At 32.2% G+C, this 16,664-nt stretch overlaps 1 protein-coding gene across 1 annotated transcript in view; it reads left to right on the top strand.

Moving 5' to 3' along the window:
- Nucleotides 1-16,664, top strand: part of LOC106468296 (YTH domain-containing protein 1-like) — an 85,501-nt gene that overhangs the window by 10,532 nt on the left and 58,305 nt on the right. Inside the window, exons 4-6 of the mRNA XM_022396638.1 lie at nt 865-1,195; nt 2,206-2,541; nt 5,641-5,754. Coding sequence (XP_022252346.1) covers nt 865-1,195; nt 2,206-2,541; nt 5,641-5,754 — 781 coding nt within the window. The remainder of the gene's footprint in view (nt 1-864; nt 1,196-2,205; nt 2,542-5,640; nt 5,755-16,664) is intronic.

The following is a 16,664-nucleotide window of genomic DNA, read 5'->3' as shown; positions in this document are numbered from 1 at the left end:
GAAAAGGTGGACCTTTCTTGATTCCCAGTTTGCCCCTGAAGAAGAAAGGTCCACCTTTTCGAAAGCACTCAGGTTGTAGGGTTTTTATTAATTTCTATATGTTGAGCCATTTATTCTAAAATGAGGTATAAAACTTGTAGGAAAATACTGTTGGATTTATTTCATCACTGAGCTGATCAGTCACATTTTGACAGCTGCATAGAGCTGTTCTAGCCACATGTCATGATGTAAACAGACACAATATCTTTGAGATGAAAATACTTTGATTCTGAAAACTGAACATTTTCCAGTTTTGGCAGGAACTTGGCTGGTTTTGTGTGGTCAATAATATGGTTATTTACTAACTTAGTGAATATGATGATCGACTACTTATTGTTCCTAGGTGACAAACCAGAATAGATAATGCCTTTACTGAGGAGAAACAATGGATTTTTCACAGGAAACAATGTACCTGAAAATATCCATATTTTTTACCCAAACTTGTTCAGAATCACTCTGAGAAATGGAATTACTTGCACTATGCTCCCTGAGATTTCAGTTTCTTATTTTTTCCTTTGATATACCTGTTTAAAATATATTATCTATCAGAATTTCTCCTTATAAGAATTGAGCAATTAAAAATTTTATTCAGTCTTGTTTAGTGTGAGTTGATTATCTTGAAGTTTGCTTGGTGTAAGGTTGAGCATCATTTTTGTTTTTAATTGTTTGTTGAGAAAAGTGAAGTTGTTAATAATCTTACATACAAGTATTTTCAAGCATGTATAAGTTGTAACCAACATTTTTAATATTGTTATTAACTTTGAAAATAGAGCTGGTTAAGTAGCTTATTGTAAAGTTAGTTTGAGAGAAACATTTCACTTTCAGAAAACATCAAAAATTCACATATTCTCTCAGTTTACTTTTGATAATGTAACAGTTTTTGTAAGAAATAAGTATTACAATACTTATTCCATGAAATTACTTTTAGTTATTCAGCCAATAAAAAAAATAGTGTCCTCTGTCAAGAAATCTCCAGTGGCAACAAAACCTACTGCTCCTGATGGACCAATTATAAAAAAAACTATCACCAGAACTCTTAAAAAACCTGCCGAGAAAAATGTAGAGAAGAAGACTGCTTTACCTTTAAAACAAGAGAGTAGAACAGTTACCATGAAGGAATCCAAACATGAAGCTAAACCACAAGAAAAAGGAAAAGGTAAAAATGAAGTTGTTGAAAGTATTTTTTTAACTGTGAGGTTTTAAATGAATATTTTCAGAGGAGAATTTTATTTACAGCTCCATCTGTATCATGTGATATATATATGCTTCTGCAGTAATTCCATATGGATTCATTATAGCCCAGTAAGATTAGATTGGAGTATGTAATTCAAACTACTTCATGATTTGCTATCTGTTATATATTCAAATTTTCTCAGTCTCAGCTCTTTTTCCAATACTGTTATGTTTTTACTGCGACAATAGTTTAGATTTTCCTGTTTACTTTCCTTATACAGTTATCTATTTTCCTAATTGTTTTTAAATTCCTAAGTCATCTTAACATTCTGCATGAGACTTAGAATGAAGTTTGAATGTAATAGAAATTTATCTATGGATGCATGGAAATTTATCTTTTTGCATAGTAAAACAAGTATAAAGCTAATGGTTTAAACACAAATGTAAGTAGAATAGTAGTGACATCTAATTTAAAAAAAAAGACTACTTTATATAATTTAGTGTTTCTTTAATATTTCATTGTATATCCTATGTAAGGATATTTGCCAAGAATATTTTTACTAGCTGCACCATGTCAATATAATTGTCTACTATTATTTTTAGAATTCAAAATACTAATTGTAAAAACTTAGGTAAAACAAAATAAATGAAAGGAGCTTATTTGAAACTGTATTTGTAATTAAACCACATTACATATATTTAAGATTTTAAGTTGTAAGTCTGTTAACAATTTAGGGGATGTTGATAAAATTGGCTGTGAAGAAATGTGTCAATATCAAATGTTTTTAAGCTACACCAGATATTAAGTGTGCGTAGAGACATCTGTTATATGTATATGTTGTGTTTGTCAAAATTTTTGCTAACTTAATATTGAACTATTCATAATACAAGCAAAACACCTGTGCTAAAGCTGTTCAGACAGTCCATGTGTGGATTGGTACAAGGTCCAGTTGCTAAGGTTTTCTCTTTGATATTGCGTTGTTTTTCATCTAGCATTAGTTGTTAAAGTGAAGACTCATGCCGCAGTAGAGAAAACAGAAGAAATCACTCCTAAGAATGAAGAAGTAGAAGTTGATGCTGACATTGACAATCTAAACGTGACCCTCAACTCTGATGAGCTGAATGAAGAGATGAGGGAAGAACAGAATGATACATACCAACCTGTTAGTCATGACAGTAATGCCAACAAGGAAGAAGTGGAGTCAAACAGTGAAGATTCTAGGTCAGAGTGCTGCTCATGTGAAGACCATGATGATGACGATCATAGTAGTGTTATAACTTCATCTGATTCTGAATCAGGATCAAAAGCTCACTCTCACTCAGGATCAGGTAAGAGAGAATTGCTTTTCTGTTAATTAAATTTTAAAATACCATAAATGTATTATGATGACTACTAGCCAACTCACTCTAAATTCCCTTAAAACCTAGAGAAAGAGAAAAAAACTTGACAAATAGTACAAAATATCAGGTGTAATTTAACAAAATTATTAGCTTAAGAATTAAGTCATACACTATTCCAGCGTAATAACTAACCAGTCTAGTTTAGTTTTACGCATTCTCATTTATGATTTTGAACTGTGACAGATATACTTGCAATTTTAGTTCCCATGAAAGTATTGGATCTGTATGAGATAAATTTTTTACTTAAAGGAATAAACTAGAATACTCATTTTGGTTTGAGCTTACTCATTGATTATAAGCATTTTTTATTACAAGCTACAACTTTTAAAGTGGGGAAGAATACTTTTATAAGAAGGTACAACATTTTAAGCACTGGTGCAATCATTTTCATGTACATTTGAGGGTGCTTAAGAATATTTGCACCAGTGATCGAAATGTCACCTGTATTAAAAAAATATTTTTCTTTACTGTAAAAACTATAACTAGTAATAAAAAACTATAATACTGTTATTAGTGTTTTTCTACAAATAATTCTGTTATTGTTACAGCAGTGTTTCTTGACTAGCTATCTTGAAATGTGTTTTTCAGGGTAATTTGGATTTGAAAGATAAAATAAACAAAGTTTTATTTGGATATATATTAAAAGTTTAATGATGAAGAAGACTCAATAAATTTAAACATGTGGTTTTTATAAAGGAGACAGAGAAGCACGTTTTCAATTGACAAATAATGCTTAGACATTTCAATCTAGCTTTTAACCATAGAATAGCATTCAGGCAATTGAACTATTTTAACAACACCTGAATTTATTTTAAAGAAGTAAATTATTTAATCTTGTAAAGAACCTTTTTCTTTTGTTGTTGTTGAGAGGGGGGGGGGAAGATTCTGAAAATTGTATTATCAGTATCACTAATTTTATTTATTCAGTATTCTAGGTTTATATGTGGCCTTACTAAAAATAGATGTTAAAGTTCTTGCTACAGGCTCGATCAATTTCACAAGAAAATTAACCCAAAATTCACCTTTAAAGTTTCTGTACTATAACTTCTAACATTTTTTTGTTTATCTTCACAAAATTTCTTATGCTTTCAGTAAGCATTAAAAGTAATTTATGAATAAAAATATAATTTTTAATGAAGTATTTTCTTTAAAAATTTCTCTATGAATATATGGAGTCAAAGTGTTGACTGCTTCGAGTGCATAGTGATTTTTACGTTAAGATTAGAAATACTTCTCTTCATCTGGAAAATCTCAAATTTCATTTGCATAAACTCTAAAACCTAAATGAATTTTAATCTTATATTATTTTTTTTTCAGTAAAATGTTATATTTTATCTGTTATTTTCTCTACCCTAACCATATATGAAGTTGGTCACTTTGACTGACTTTGTAACCACCAAAAAATTTCAAAATAAATCTAAATTATCCTTTTTTGACTTTTTAGAATGACTTTAAATTGTAACATGAAACAACATTTGTTTATACTTAAATGTTATTGTTTTATTGCCTTTTGTACCATGTCTAATTGATATTCCCACCATAAAATATGTAAATCACTTTGTGAACATAGAGCTAATGTTATCCTATTGAATTACATAACACATTTGGCTTCGTGCATGTTGCTTACAAGCGTACCTTGTGAAAAAAATTCTATTTTACCTATTCTAACCTTATCTAATCTAAAACGTTTCCAAATTTGACATGTGAGTTACTTTTATAAGAATAAATAAAGAACACGCATGAAAAACAAGAAATAAAATACTTACCTGGATCTTTCTTTTTTCGCTGTTGATTGTTGATGATACTTAACCCTACTTTTTTTTTACTAACAGTACTACTGCACTAAATGATTTTTTATTGAATTGAATATTGCACCAAAGAACACAGATTAAAAACATGCAAATAGCAAACAATGTCCCATGTCTAGCACAATTTTTCTGGATTTCTAACTATATGACAGGAGCTGTTCACAATTCAGCTAAACTCATTGATGTGTTTCCCAGAGGAATAAAGTTTGAACTGGAAGAGAAACAGATAATTCTGTGTACAAAAAGTAACATAGTATGATACATCATTTGATACATCATAAGTAATATAGTATTAAATGTCAGAGATCTATTGACAATTTGTGAATAAGAGGATGTTACAGGTGGGCATTGGAAAAGGGGCCTGATTTTCTATTTTATGGCTCTTTAACCAAATAAGATTGAAAGCTATAAAAATTATGACCAATTACAACATTATAATGAGTAATTTACATTATATTTTGTATATCTGGTAGGGGTGGTAAATAAATTATAAAAGATACCTAGATAGCAAATGTCACAATTCTCAAACTAGAGGAAATTTAGGATTTTGTTTTTTAAGTATTGCCTTATAAAATTAGAAACTACTTATATAATGTTAACAGTTGATTACTGGCTACATTTTTATGACAAATTTATGTACCATAATATGAGAGTAGTTTGAATTTTGAATATAACCCACTAAAATCTTGTGATTGTGCATAAAAAGATGATTGTAGCAAAAGTGCTTATTATAAGAAACAAAACACATTCTATTATGAAATTAAAGCTAAGTGTGCATTGTTGCAACACTTTTAAAAAACTGCTAGAACAATGTAATTTTTACTCTTAGAATAAGGATGTATCAAAAATTATAAACAGTAGTAATAACCCATCTGCCAATATTTGTGGAAGGTGTAACACTCATTCTAATTATTTTGTTTGATATGAAATTACCATTTTGATGCTATCTAGATGACTGTTATTAAAACAATTTCATTGAAAATGTTCAGCTTTACAGATGCACACGTCATGGTGAAAATAAACCATTTTAACCCTTTTTATATTAATGTGATAGCTTTGAATCCACAAATCTGTTTACCTGCATCTTTTACTAGTTTAGTTATATTTGTAATATGACTTTCATACTACAAAATCATCTATTATACAACATAATATTGTATTTGAATAGTGTTTTTAGTGTCAGAATGAAAAATTTGATTATATACATACTTTTATGTAGAGTTTGAAGATGTTGAAGAAAATAAATGTGATGTAGCAAAAGAGAAGCGTTCGCGAACGAGAAAAAGAACGCACTCTCCAATAGTTTATGAACAAAAGGAAGATGAGGGAGCTCGTAAGTTATGCCAGTAGCTATATGATATTGGTTATATAAGTTTATATTAGATGTGTACATGTAGATCTTTTTAGGCTTTAAGAGTGTATGGTTTTTAAACAAATGTTTACAAGTAACAGAAATTAGTATGTACACGTAATTAGCTTATATTGATGATAGTATACTTTATAGCAGTGTTTCCCAAACTTTTCGAACTAGGGACCGATCTATTTTTGTAATTTTTCATGAGGCCTGACCTCTTCAAATACCTAATTAGATAACCATAAGATGGCTAAGTCTTAACACCAAGCTGGAAACAATAGTTCTATCAATACATCATCGATTATAAAATATACAGGTATTTTATAGTACGACTGTGTAAAAAGAATAAAAAAATTATACTTCATTGTTATTTAATTTTACATTAACTGTATATTTATTAATGCTCTTTTAAGAAATAAACTTACCTAATGAGAAGGATGATGATGTTTTTCATCACACAGCAACTTCAAATCAGGAGGAAAAGAAGTCAGTTTAAATCTCAACTCAGGCTCGACATCTAATCTGTTCCTGTACTTGTTTTTTAAGAAAACCAACGTTGAGAAGCCCAATTCATATTTATAAGCCATGACAAAGGGCATAAGAAATCTCACTGCTTTTTCTGCTAAATTTGGATACACAGCACGATAGCTCAGCCAAAAATTAATTAACGAGACTTGACTAAAACGTTCTTTCAGTGCTATGTCACAGGACAGTTGATTAATAGAATCAATTTCTGATTCACTGAGTTGTAATCCTTCCTCATTTTCCTTGTTAACAGTAAAATTGTTCCTGATCCACATATTACTGCTGTCAATTGGAGAAAAATATTCCTTCAAGCATTATTTTAGCCCCAAAAGATGCTCTTTGATTGATGAGAAAATCTCATCTGTAATATTTCCTTCTTCATCTTGGTTTTGTAATTCTGTTAAGGTAGAGAAAGACATATAATTTCTCTTCCCGACTCAGTGTACCCACAAGTAAATTTATTTTTATAACTGCTTCTATCTTTTCCTGGACTTTTTATGTTATATTTATGTAAGCACCTTGTAAATTTGGATTTAACACATTTAAGAAGCCAAAAATGTCACATAAATAGGCTACTTTAATTAACCAATGCAATTTATTTAACCTGTATCTAATTTCAAATATTGCATCCTTTGCTGATAGGGGATGTTGCTCCAAAAACAAGATAACTTCATTCTTCATTTCAATGAGTCTTTTTTAGACATTTCCTTTTGATAACCACTGAACTTCACAGTGTTCACTTCCTAATTCTTTGCACAAAGCAGTAAAGATGCTATAATTCAATGAACGATATTTTATGTAGTTTATGAATTTAACACATTCTTGCATAGTTGAATTCAAAAGTAAGCATTTTCTTCACAGCTAATGCCTCTCTGTGAATGCTACAATGCACCCATTCACAGTCTGGTGCCACTGCTCAGATCCACTGGAAAACTTTTGTATGGGAACCCGCCATTAAGCGAGCACTATCAGTACTCAATTCAACATATTTTTTCCATTGAATACCACTTCAAATTATAAAATTATTGATTAAATTAAAAATTTCATCAGCCATTGTTCTTGTTGTAAATGGTTTACAAAGCAATAAATCTTCATGAATTGTGTTTCTATAATCATATCTTACAAAGCACATTAAATTGGCATTATCTGCTATGTCTGTGCTTTCATCCACTTGTCATGAAAAAAGAGTTTCTTCAATATTTTTTGCCATATCCACACTTTTATGCTTCACTGTATTATTAGATAGGGACAGTAAATTCAACTGATTTTCTTGTTTTTTATAAACACAAGATGTAATTATTTTTACTGCAGGAAGTATTAACGTTTCACCAATAGTATGCGGATAACCAGTCTCAGCTATTAGTTTTGAAATTTCATATGAGGCCATAACCTAGTCTTCATTGAAAGATCTCATGAAAAAAGTTATTTGTTTGGAAAAAAAAATTTCCAAACAACTTATTTATGAAAAAATCTATTGGCTTACTCAAGTATTCTGGATGTCTGGTATACAAGTGGCATTTCAGTTTTGATGGTTTCACGCTCTTATTTGATAATGTTCAACAACAAAGAACACATAGTTATTGCTACCACCACTTATAAAACCATACTTCAAATATTCATCACAATACTGTCGAGTCCAAGAGGTCTTTGTTTTCTTTTCTTTGATACCAAGCTGCACATCACTTAAACGTTTATAATTAGGCCTATTATTTTCACTAACTTCAGTTTCACTAGAACTAGGCTGCATTTGTGCATCACTTGAGGTTTTCTTGTGTGATGCATGTTTCTTCAGCCATCTATCCATACAGGAGAGAGGTTTTCTTAAAAATGAACAACTTAAAAAAATTTTAGTTAGTAAAAACAGTCACAATCAACTCTCTCTCTCTTCTCAGATCAAACTGATGCTTCTAGCACTGGCTACCAGCAACTTGTCTGCTGCCACCTGGCACTACCAGATGTAAAACTCAGGTCTCGCATGTCTGTCAATTTCCATTAACAGAGTAAGCAAATTTAACACATTTGGAATAATATTCCTAAAACTTTGGTGTCGAAGAATCGGTTAAATTGAATGAACAAGTGGTCCTTTTATGTGAGACAAAATCCCTTCTTTGATCTTATCTGCAGACAGGAGAAGATTGGCTTGGACTCAGCAGGGGGAACGTGTCTAGCTAACGTGTGGTTTAAATTTACAGCATTTCACAAGAATCTCGAGGTTATCAACACTGTAAAACTTAATCTTAGGCTCTCTAAATTGCACTGAGTGAGAGCACCTTAATTCCTGAGGGACTGAAGGAATAAAGGCAGCCATCAACTTGTGAATTCTATAGTTTCATAGCTTTAAGTACAAACTTTCACTTTTCCTTCCTGTTATATTAGCTGAGAAATTAAAGTTAGATGAAATGAAAATTTAGATTATGATGTATTTGAAAATATAATTTTATTAGAATATATTTATGTTAACTGGTTTAATTAAATTTTTCTTCAATATACAACAAGAGCTTAGAGAAAGTTTAAAAATGGCAGTTGGTAGTGAAAGGGTTAAAATTAATTTAATATAATTTTTTTTTAGTTTTCTGCAGACCAGTATCTTTTTTTTTGTTTCATCGACCACACTTTGGGAAACGCTGCTTTATAATATTATATACAGTGTTTTATATATATATAGCATAAATGTTTTAAATTTTCAGAATAATATTTGTTCAGTTTGAATTATATGATGTGTATATTAGAAGTAAAAACAGTCTTTCACAGAAGTAAAGGATAGAAAGTTAAAGATTCAGTTAAGAAACCAGACATTTTCCAATACATCTTACCTCCTCTCATATAATAGATTTCCTTGATTTGTGCTGCCCTCTATATGCACAATTTTCACTCACCCCTAGGCTTGAGACTCCCATCTAATCTTGTGGTATAGCATGTAAATGATCATGTGACAATCCTCCACCAATAGGAATGTGACACACCCTCGTAGCACTGCTGATTTTCTCTATAATGTAGAGTACAATCATCACTTCTTAATTTGGCATTCATTTTTGTACACATGCATTTTATTTTCACTAATCTCCACAGTGATTGTTGCTTTAGGTTTCGACAACTTATTTTCTGTTTTTTATTTACCTTTTTTTTTTCCACATTAATGTCACTTCTAATGTTCATGTCTTGGATGCTTACACATTCCTATTTCCTCTACATCCAGAAGTTACCTTTGTTTTGTTCATGAGGGTTGGATGTTTCAACTCCACACACTTCTGTTTGGTCTGGCATTGGCTCCATACTTCTTTTGTCGTGTAGTCAGAGCCTTTGCTCATCATATTCATGACTTAGGATTGTGGTTCCACCTGGGTGACTGACTGGCTTCTTTTGGTTCCATCCAAATAAGCCTCTCAAAACCATACCCATCTTTTTCTTCGGGAGGTGGCATGACTGGGATGGCTTGTCAAACCAGAGAAGTCACATTTCACCCCCACTCAATACCTTATTCATTTGGGGGTATTTTTCAATTCCTACCTCAGCAGGGCTTAGCCTTCTCCTCCATGATTGTGGGACATGAGCACTTGCTATCCAAAGCCACAACTTCTCATTCTCTCACTGCATGAGAGTTTATCTCTCTTTTGAGTACTTGGGCTTTCATGGAATCTCTCTTGCTTTGGGGTTGTGTGCATATGCTTTGCCTTCACTGGGTGTTGCATGATCAATGGAATTTTGCTCAAGATTCCTTGGGCTCCTCCATTCATTTTCTTTTGTCCCCACAGGTTGACTTTGTCTGGTAGCTCGACAGAGACAACACCTTGGCTGGCATTTCTCTTCCTCCTCATCAGGATCAATTCCAACAATTCTGCCATTGTCACTTATATCAGTTGTTAAGGGGGCACCTGGTTTTGTTTGCTTTGTTTTTGAACACTAGATTCCCATATCTAGGCCCAATCCAAAAAATTAAGCTTATTGTCTGTTACAGTTTGGGTGCTCTGGATCTTGTTATCAAGCATTTTTCTCATCCCAACAAGATTCTCCCAATGGAGCTTATTGTCTGTTACAGTTTGGGTGCTCTGGATCTTGTTATCAAGCATTTTTCTCATCCCAACAAGATTCTCCCAATGGAGTGTTCTCTCCATCATCAGGTGTTCTAGTGGTTATGCTCACAACTGGGTACTCTCTTTCTGGATGCTTTTGACATACACCTCAGTACCAAACTTCCTCTGTTCTGGTCCCTTGTTCTGCCTTATTCAGTTTTTGCTGTGGTTTCATTCAATTAGGATTGGTCCAATCTTTATCTGTATGCCCACCCTCCTGTCCTTCTTCTCCCCAGGGTACTTTCACTTATTCAAACAACTCCTTGTCAGGCCCTTCTTATTGCTCCATTCTGGCTGGCCCAATTGTGGTTTCCACTTTTGAATCTTCTCCAGTCATCTCATCCAGCGATATCCATGCTCTGTCTTCATGCATGGGGTTTGTCTAATCCCGTGCAAAGTGCTCTGGAATCTCTTCACATGTAAGCTTCCTTATTTTTTGTTCTGTACATTATTTCTCCTTACTTGTTTAGCAGTATAAATGGTGCATTTTTTGCTGTTGGTCTCTGCATCATAGCTTCTCCCCTTCCAAACCTATTGTTCCATTTCTACTATTGTGGGCTATAAGGTGGTTCTGTCCAGTACTTATCATTTTCCCCATTTTTATTGTATCATCTCCTCTCATGTCTTTTCCTGTTTTGTTCCTTTTGCCTTCTTTGTCCTCCTCAATTGAAACCTCAGTGTTGTCCTTCATGCCCTTACCCATTAGTCTTGTGTTCCTTGTATGTCCCTTAACCCTTTTACTACGGATGGGTGGATTTCACCCAGCTCAACCAAAGTAACCATAAAGCATTTATATTTTAATTTTCTTTTAAATGTACAGATATTTTCACAAAATTTTGGAGATTATCAGTAAACATTACAAGATTTTCGTACATAAAATATCAGATTTTTAAATTAAGTTTTAAGTTTTTTGAATTAATTATTTGCTCATGCATTTTTTCTTTTCAAATGCTGACTATCCAACATGCAAGGTAATTTTGATATTAAGATTAAAAATACTTTTATGCATCAGAAAATTGTCAAATTTCACATGTGAAATCTCTATAATATCCAAATACTTATCAAATGTTTAAAAAAAAATTATATGTTATCTGTTATTTTCACAATTGTATTTCTTTATGAGTTTGGTTGATTTGACCAACTTCGTAACCACCATAAAAAATTAGGAAATAGATATAAATTACGCTTTTTTTTGTTTAGAATGAGTAACAATTATAATATGAAACCACAAATGTTTAGTTTAAATAGTTTAAACCTCATAAAATTATACATTTATATGTATTTATTATTTTTATTTTATTGTTTTACAAGCATTATAAAAGTTGCAATGATGCTGTGCACGTACACTCATGTTACCATTTCCAATAGTATAAAACTGGCCTTTACAAAGTGACCTGTCTTGGCTTTGTTCTAGTGGACCAGTATTTTATAAAATACAGTCACACTTTGGTTATAATACATTACATATGTATACATATTATTACTATTTGCAAATAAGTTATTAAGTTTCAGTTATTTTTCTTAAAATGTGGAGCAGTAAATAAAGAAGTACAGAAAAGAGTGATCTCTTCTTCTTATGTACTTGTACTTGTTTGCTGTAATTTGTTAAGCATTGTCAAATTTTACATGTGGAGGATCTTAAACAAAATAATTTTTTAGGTTCTATATATGCATTTTAAAATAAAAAAATCATAAATTACTATATCACAGGGCAGGAAATTCATGGCAGCAATTGCTGCTGTATTTTTCAAAATGGCTGTGATGCCCTCAGAAAATCAGAAAATTCCATGGCCACGATGGCCTCGTTTCAGTATCCTTTTGGCCATTGTGCTCTCATGATCTAAATTGTTATCGCATACTGCAGTAAATGGAAAACCATTGGGGATCACAAACATTGGAATTACAATCTACAGAAACTACCTTTTTTATGAGTAATATATCACATAAAATGTGTATAGTGGAGGGAGTGAAGTTTTCGATTTGATCGGCAATAAAACATTCGTGTAGTTTGTTGAGTCTTACTTTACTGCAGGTTCTCAGTAGTAGCAAGCAATTCAAATTGGTACTCAAACAACAAACCCACAGAGTTTATACAAAGATTTACTGTGACAGCAGTACGTGATGATCAGTCAGCACGTACATATGCTGGTCAGAGTGAAGTGCACAACTGCAAATACTTCTTGCATTAAACATGCTATGAAAGAACAGGTTAAGAGGGAAAATGCTGGAAAACTTTTTCCTATTAGCTGCAGAATATAGCAGCTCATAGAGTGGCTCCGAGTTTGTTTTCAAGTACAAACTTTTAGCTCATAGCTTTGTCTTCTCTTGACCAATTTGAGATCTAATTACAGTTTTGGACTCAGTTGATGTATTTGACCATGCCCAAGGTCTAATAGATTAATTTACTTTAATCTTGTGCAAAAGAATTTCAATTTTGAGGGTAGACTGTTAGAGATCATGATGAGTAATAAAATTGAATCAGTTATACATGTGCTCCATGCTTGGTATTGCTGGCTCACAAAAATATAGCTAATAAAGAAGGAAAAAAAGGCCTCATAGATAATTTAATTCTGCCAAAAAAAATTTCAAGTGCTGCAGCTGTTGAGAATTTCCTCTTGTTTAGAAAATAAAGAGACATAGGATATGTCAGTAATTTGGCTCTAATTTTATGTGCAAACCCACAAAAGGCTTAGGCCTATTACATTAGCTAGGTAGGGTTAACGTTACTGAATTGAAGCAATGAGTTGTGCAAGGCAATGTGTGATGACATGTGATTTATAGGTTATGACCATGTGCTATACTGTAGCGTAGGCCTAGTTTACTGTTTGTCAGCACTAACCTATGTTAGAAATTATGCAAAAAAATAGTAATAATAGTATTGTTTGGAAATAGAATGTTGACCTTATGTCATGGCAATGTGTTTTTCTATTTATCTGTCTGTCCATCAAGATTTTCAAAGGGCTGCTGTTTGGAGACTGTGTAACTGATTTTCGTGAATCTTGGTCAAGTAGGCGGACATGTTGGGGTTGAATTTTCTTGGTAGAAATTAGACCTTTAAACTTCTCTTCCCAGGGATTTTCTCTGTTTGTTCTCAAACTTAGACAAAGTAATAAATAGACAGAGGGGCAAAAAGTTGTATATAATTCTTAGGTCAAAGGTCATTTGGGGGCAGGAGGGAGCAAAAGCTAAAAATCTTATAAAGCACTTGTTCTTTTTTATGTGTAAGTCTGATCTTCATCAAAGTTGGATATATTAGTAAGTAGATAGAGATGCCTGAAATTTGTTCATGATTTGTAAGGTCACCAGATATCAAATCCTGGAAATCTTTAAAATACTTCACCTCCCAGGAATTTTGTTTGATCCTTTCCAAAGTTAGATAAGTTAACAAGTTGTGAGAGGTGTCTAAAAGCTATATACGATTTTAATGTCAAACATCATTTGGGGTCAGAAGGAGGCAAAACTAGGAATCTTATCAAGGTCAGAGGGTATTTTAGATCAGCATGATACATTGTTTTTTAATCTTAAAGGTGATGTTCTGCTACTTCATAAGTCTCATTGGTAAAAGGTAATACTTACCTACCTGATAAACATAATCTGGAAAGATAGGCCAGCTTCCCAAGCCCCCATATTTAGAAACTAATTGTGAAACTCATTTCTATTATGTTAATGTTTACTGTGGCCTTAGTGCCCTCCAGTGAATTTTTTTTTATCTTGATGCCATTGAAAATGAGAGAAAATCCAAGGCCAAATAGACTTGCCCTAAAAATGATGAATTTCATGGCCTGATATCAATACCACAGAAATCCACTATAATTTATTAGGCTTAGTAACTAAGCTGTATTTGAGTCTAAAAAATATCATATTTCAAGCTCTGTTAATCTCCTACCTTTCTGCTTCAACTATACCATGAAAAGGAAGGTTTTCCTGCATAAACACTTTGCAGAGAAAACCGTGTGGGAGACATTCTGAGCTTTTGATTGGTTATATACACATCAGAGAGTAAAGTAGGTGTACGTAAGCAAATATTTGAGTTGAGTGGGGCTAATTCACTAAATGGTTGATTCACTAAATATAATAATATCTCAGGAAATAGAAAAGATAGGAGGTTCTTATTTTATATTCTAGCTTGTCAATATCAGCAATTTGAGTTTCTAATTCATAAGAAACTATAGACTTTGTATTTGGACATCACAAACATCTAATTTGAACCAAAGCTGCATTCAACATACCACATGACATACAAAAATTGATATTTAGGATTTTTTTGAATTTACATTTAAATTAAGAAATTAACTAATGATAATACTAAAATGTGAATTATAATGTACAATTTGATACCAAACTTATTGACATACATTCATAAAATAATAGCTCAATAAAATTTTGAAGGTAAGTCTACAAACCTGATGACATGCCCTTTCACCCCTGACCATAGGAAGACCAGTATAGATAGGGTTAAGACCTATTTTTTATTCCAGTTTGCATTTAGACATCAAAAGATAGATGTGTGTGCTATTGATGTTTCCCGAATCCTTTATCATCATTCCTATTTTCTCTTTATTTCGACCATGCTTTTTTTCCCAAAGACATCTGCAGCGTGGGAGGGAAACAGCTGTGTGCAATTATAACTATTATCTGAAAGGAGGTAAGATATCGTATTAGAAATACATTTTCAGTGTTGGAAAATGTTAACTTTGCTGCTAGTGATTTAGGTAAAGCCAATTCTCATCTGATATTTATATTAGCCTAATATCGTATAATATGAAAAATATTTTTTCACAAGCTAATGTAGTTGGTAAGTATGAAATTCAAAAGACCCAAATCTAATCTTGAAACCTCTATGTTGGATTGGGGTGATAACTACTTTTATACAGACTATATTGATAACATATGTATTTTTATACTGTTGAAAGTTGTAAAATCAAAAATGTTATATGTGCAGAGTTCCTACACATTCTTTATATCAAGATATATTTGGAATTACATTTAATAGTTTTCAAGTCTTGAAAACTTCTAGAAATCTACCTGAGATTCAGGGAAACAAAATCTGTAAAAATCTTAAGATTCTGCAGGGCTGTTACATTGCTATACTAGGTTATTTCATGTACTCCTTGGTTGCTCAGGCATCATTTAATTTAGGGTGCAGTACTGTGTATCTTTGGTGGACTGTTCACTGTATACAGCTTGATTTAATCAAAAAACACTATTCCATAATTAGATGTTGGTAAATTTGTGCACATGTTCAAGAGTTTCCACCAATGCCAACATTGTATTGACTTTACACAAGTATTTTTGTGGCAAGTCTAAAAACACTCTTATAACACTTAAGAATGTTAGGATATCACTGGTTACTGTCAATTGTATTTAACAGTGATGTTTTGATAGCTTGGTCTTGATGTTCTGATAGGCAGGTTGAAACCACTTCCATTGTCAATATATCTGGAGACTGCTTGGGAAACTTAAATTATAGCCTAATATAGGGATCATCTAAATATTTATTGCCATCAATTTAATATATATACCTCAAAACAAGGTTGTTTCAAGTTTACATTATGTGTCATTCATACCTTTTCAATAAATCTGTAATGTTCAAGACAAGTTTTTGCTATTGTTGAGGCTGTAAATAGAACATTGCATGGTACAAGTATGCAGTACTCAGCATTAACAGTTGTCCGATCACCCAAGATAGATAAAAATGTGCTTTGGACAATTGAATTTAGTTATGTACATATCAGACAAGTGTAAAATCATTAATCCAAACTTATAAATGATAAGTTAAATAAGCACCGCATTATGACCAGTGTAAAAATGTGCATATCAGTGCTTTAACCAATCAGCGTTTGTGTTCTTCATAACCTTGTTAAGAGTTCACAGAGTAGTGCATGATGAAATGATTCCGTGAACTTGCTGCATAACTATTTTAAAAGAGCAGGCCTTCATGTGTGACAGGCTCCATTACCCTGATATTTGTAAATGCCCATAAAAAATATGTTGTGAGGGCTTATTAGAGCCCTTGTCAAATCTGTCATGATGCTCGCTGTTCATGCAATCAGTTGTCGTTTGTTTACACAAGACAAGCTCACAGATAACTTCATGTGACCCTGTTAGCTGCTATGACTTTTGTACTTTGTAGTTTTAATTGGCCTAGACTAATGATGTTACATGCACAGTAATATGATAGTTTTGAACTATATTGTTATATTACATAGACATCCAATACTTGTAATGAGAAACTAAGTCATTGTGTTCATTTAAATTACAACATTGGTTATCAATTAATAAGAAATTATGAAT

Source organism: Limulus polyphemus, unplaced genomic scaffold (assembly GCF_000517525.1).
Source record: "Limulus polyphemus unplaced genomic scaffold, Limulus_polyphemus-2.1.2 Scaffold2953, whole genome shotgun sequence".
Taxonomy (NCBI): domain Eukaryota; kingdom Metazoa; phylum Arthropoda; class Merostomata; order Xiphosura; family Limulidae; genus Limulus; species Limulus polyphemus.
The sequence above is the reverse complement of the archived record's forward strand: the minus strand, read 5'-3'. Positions and strand labels throughout refer to the sequence as shown.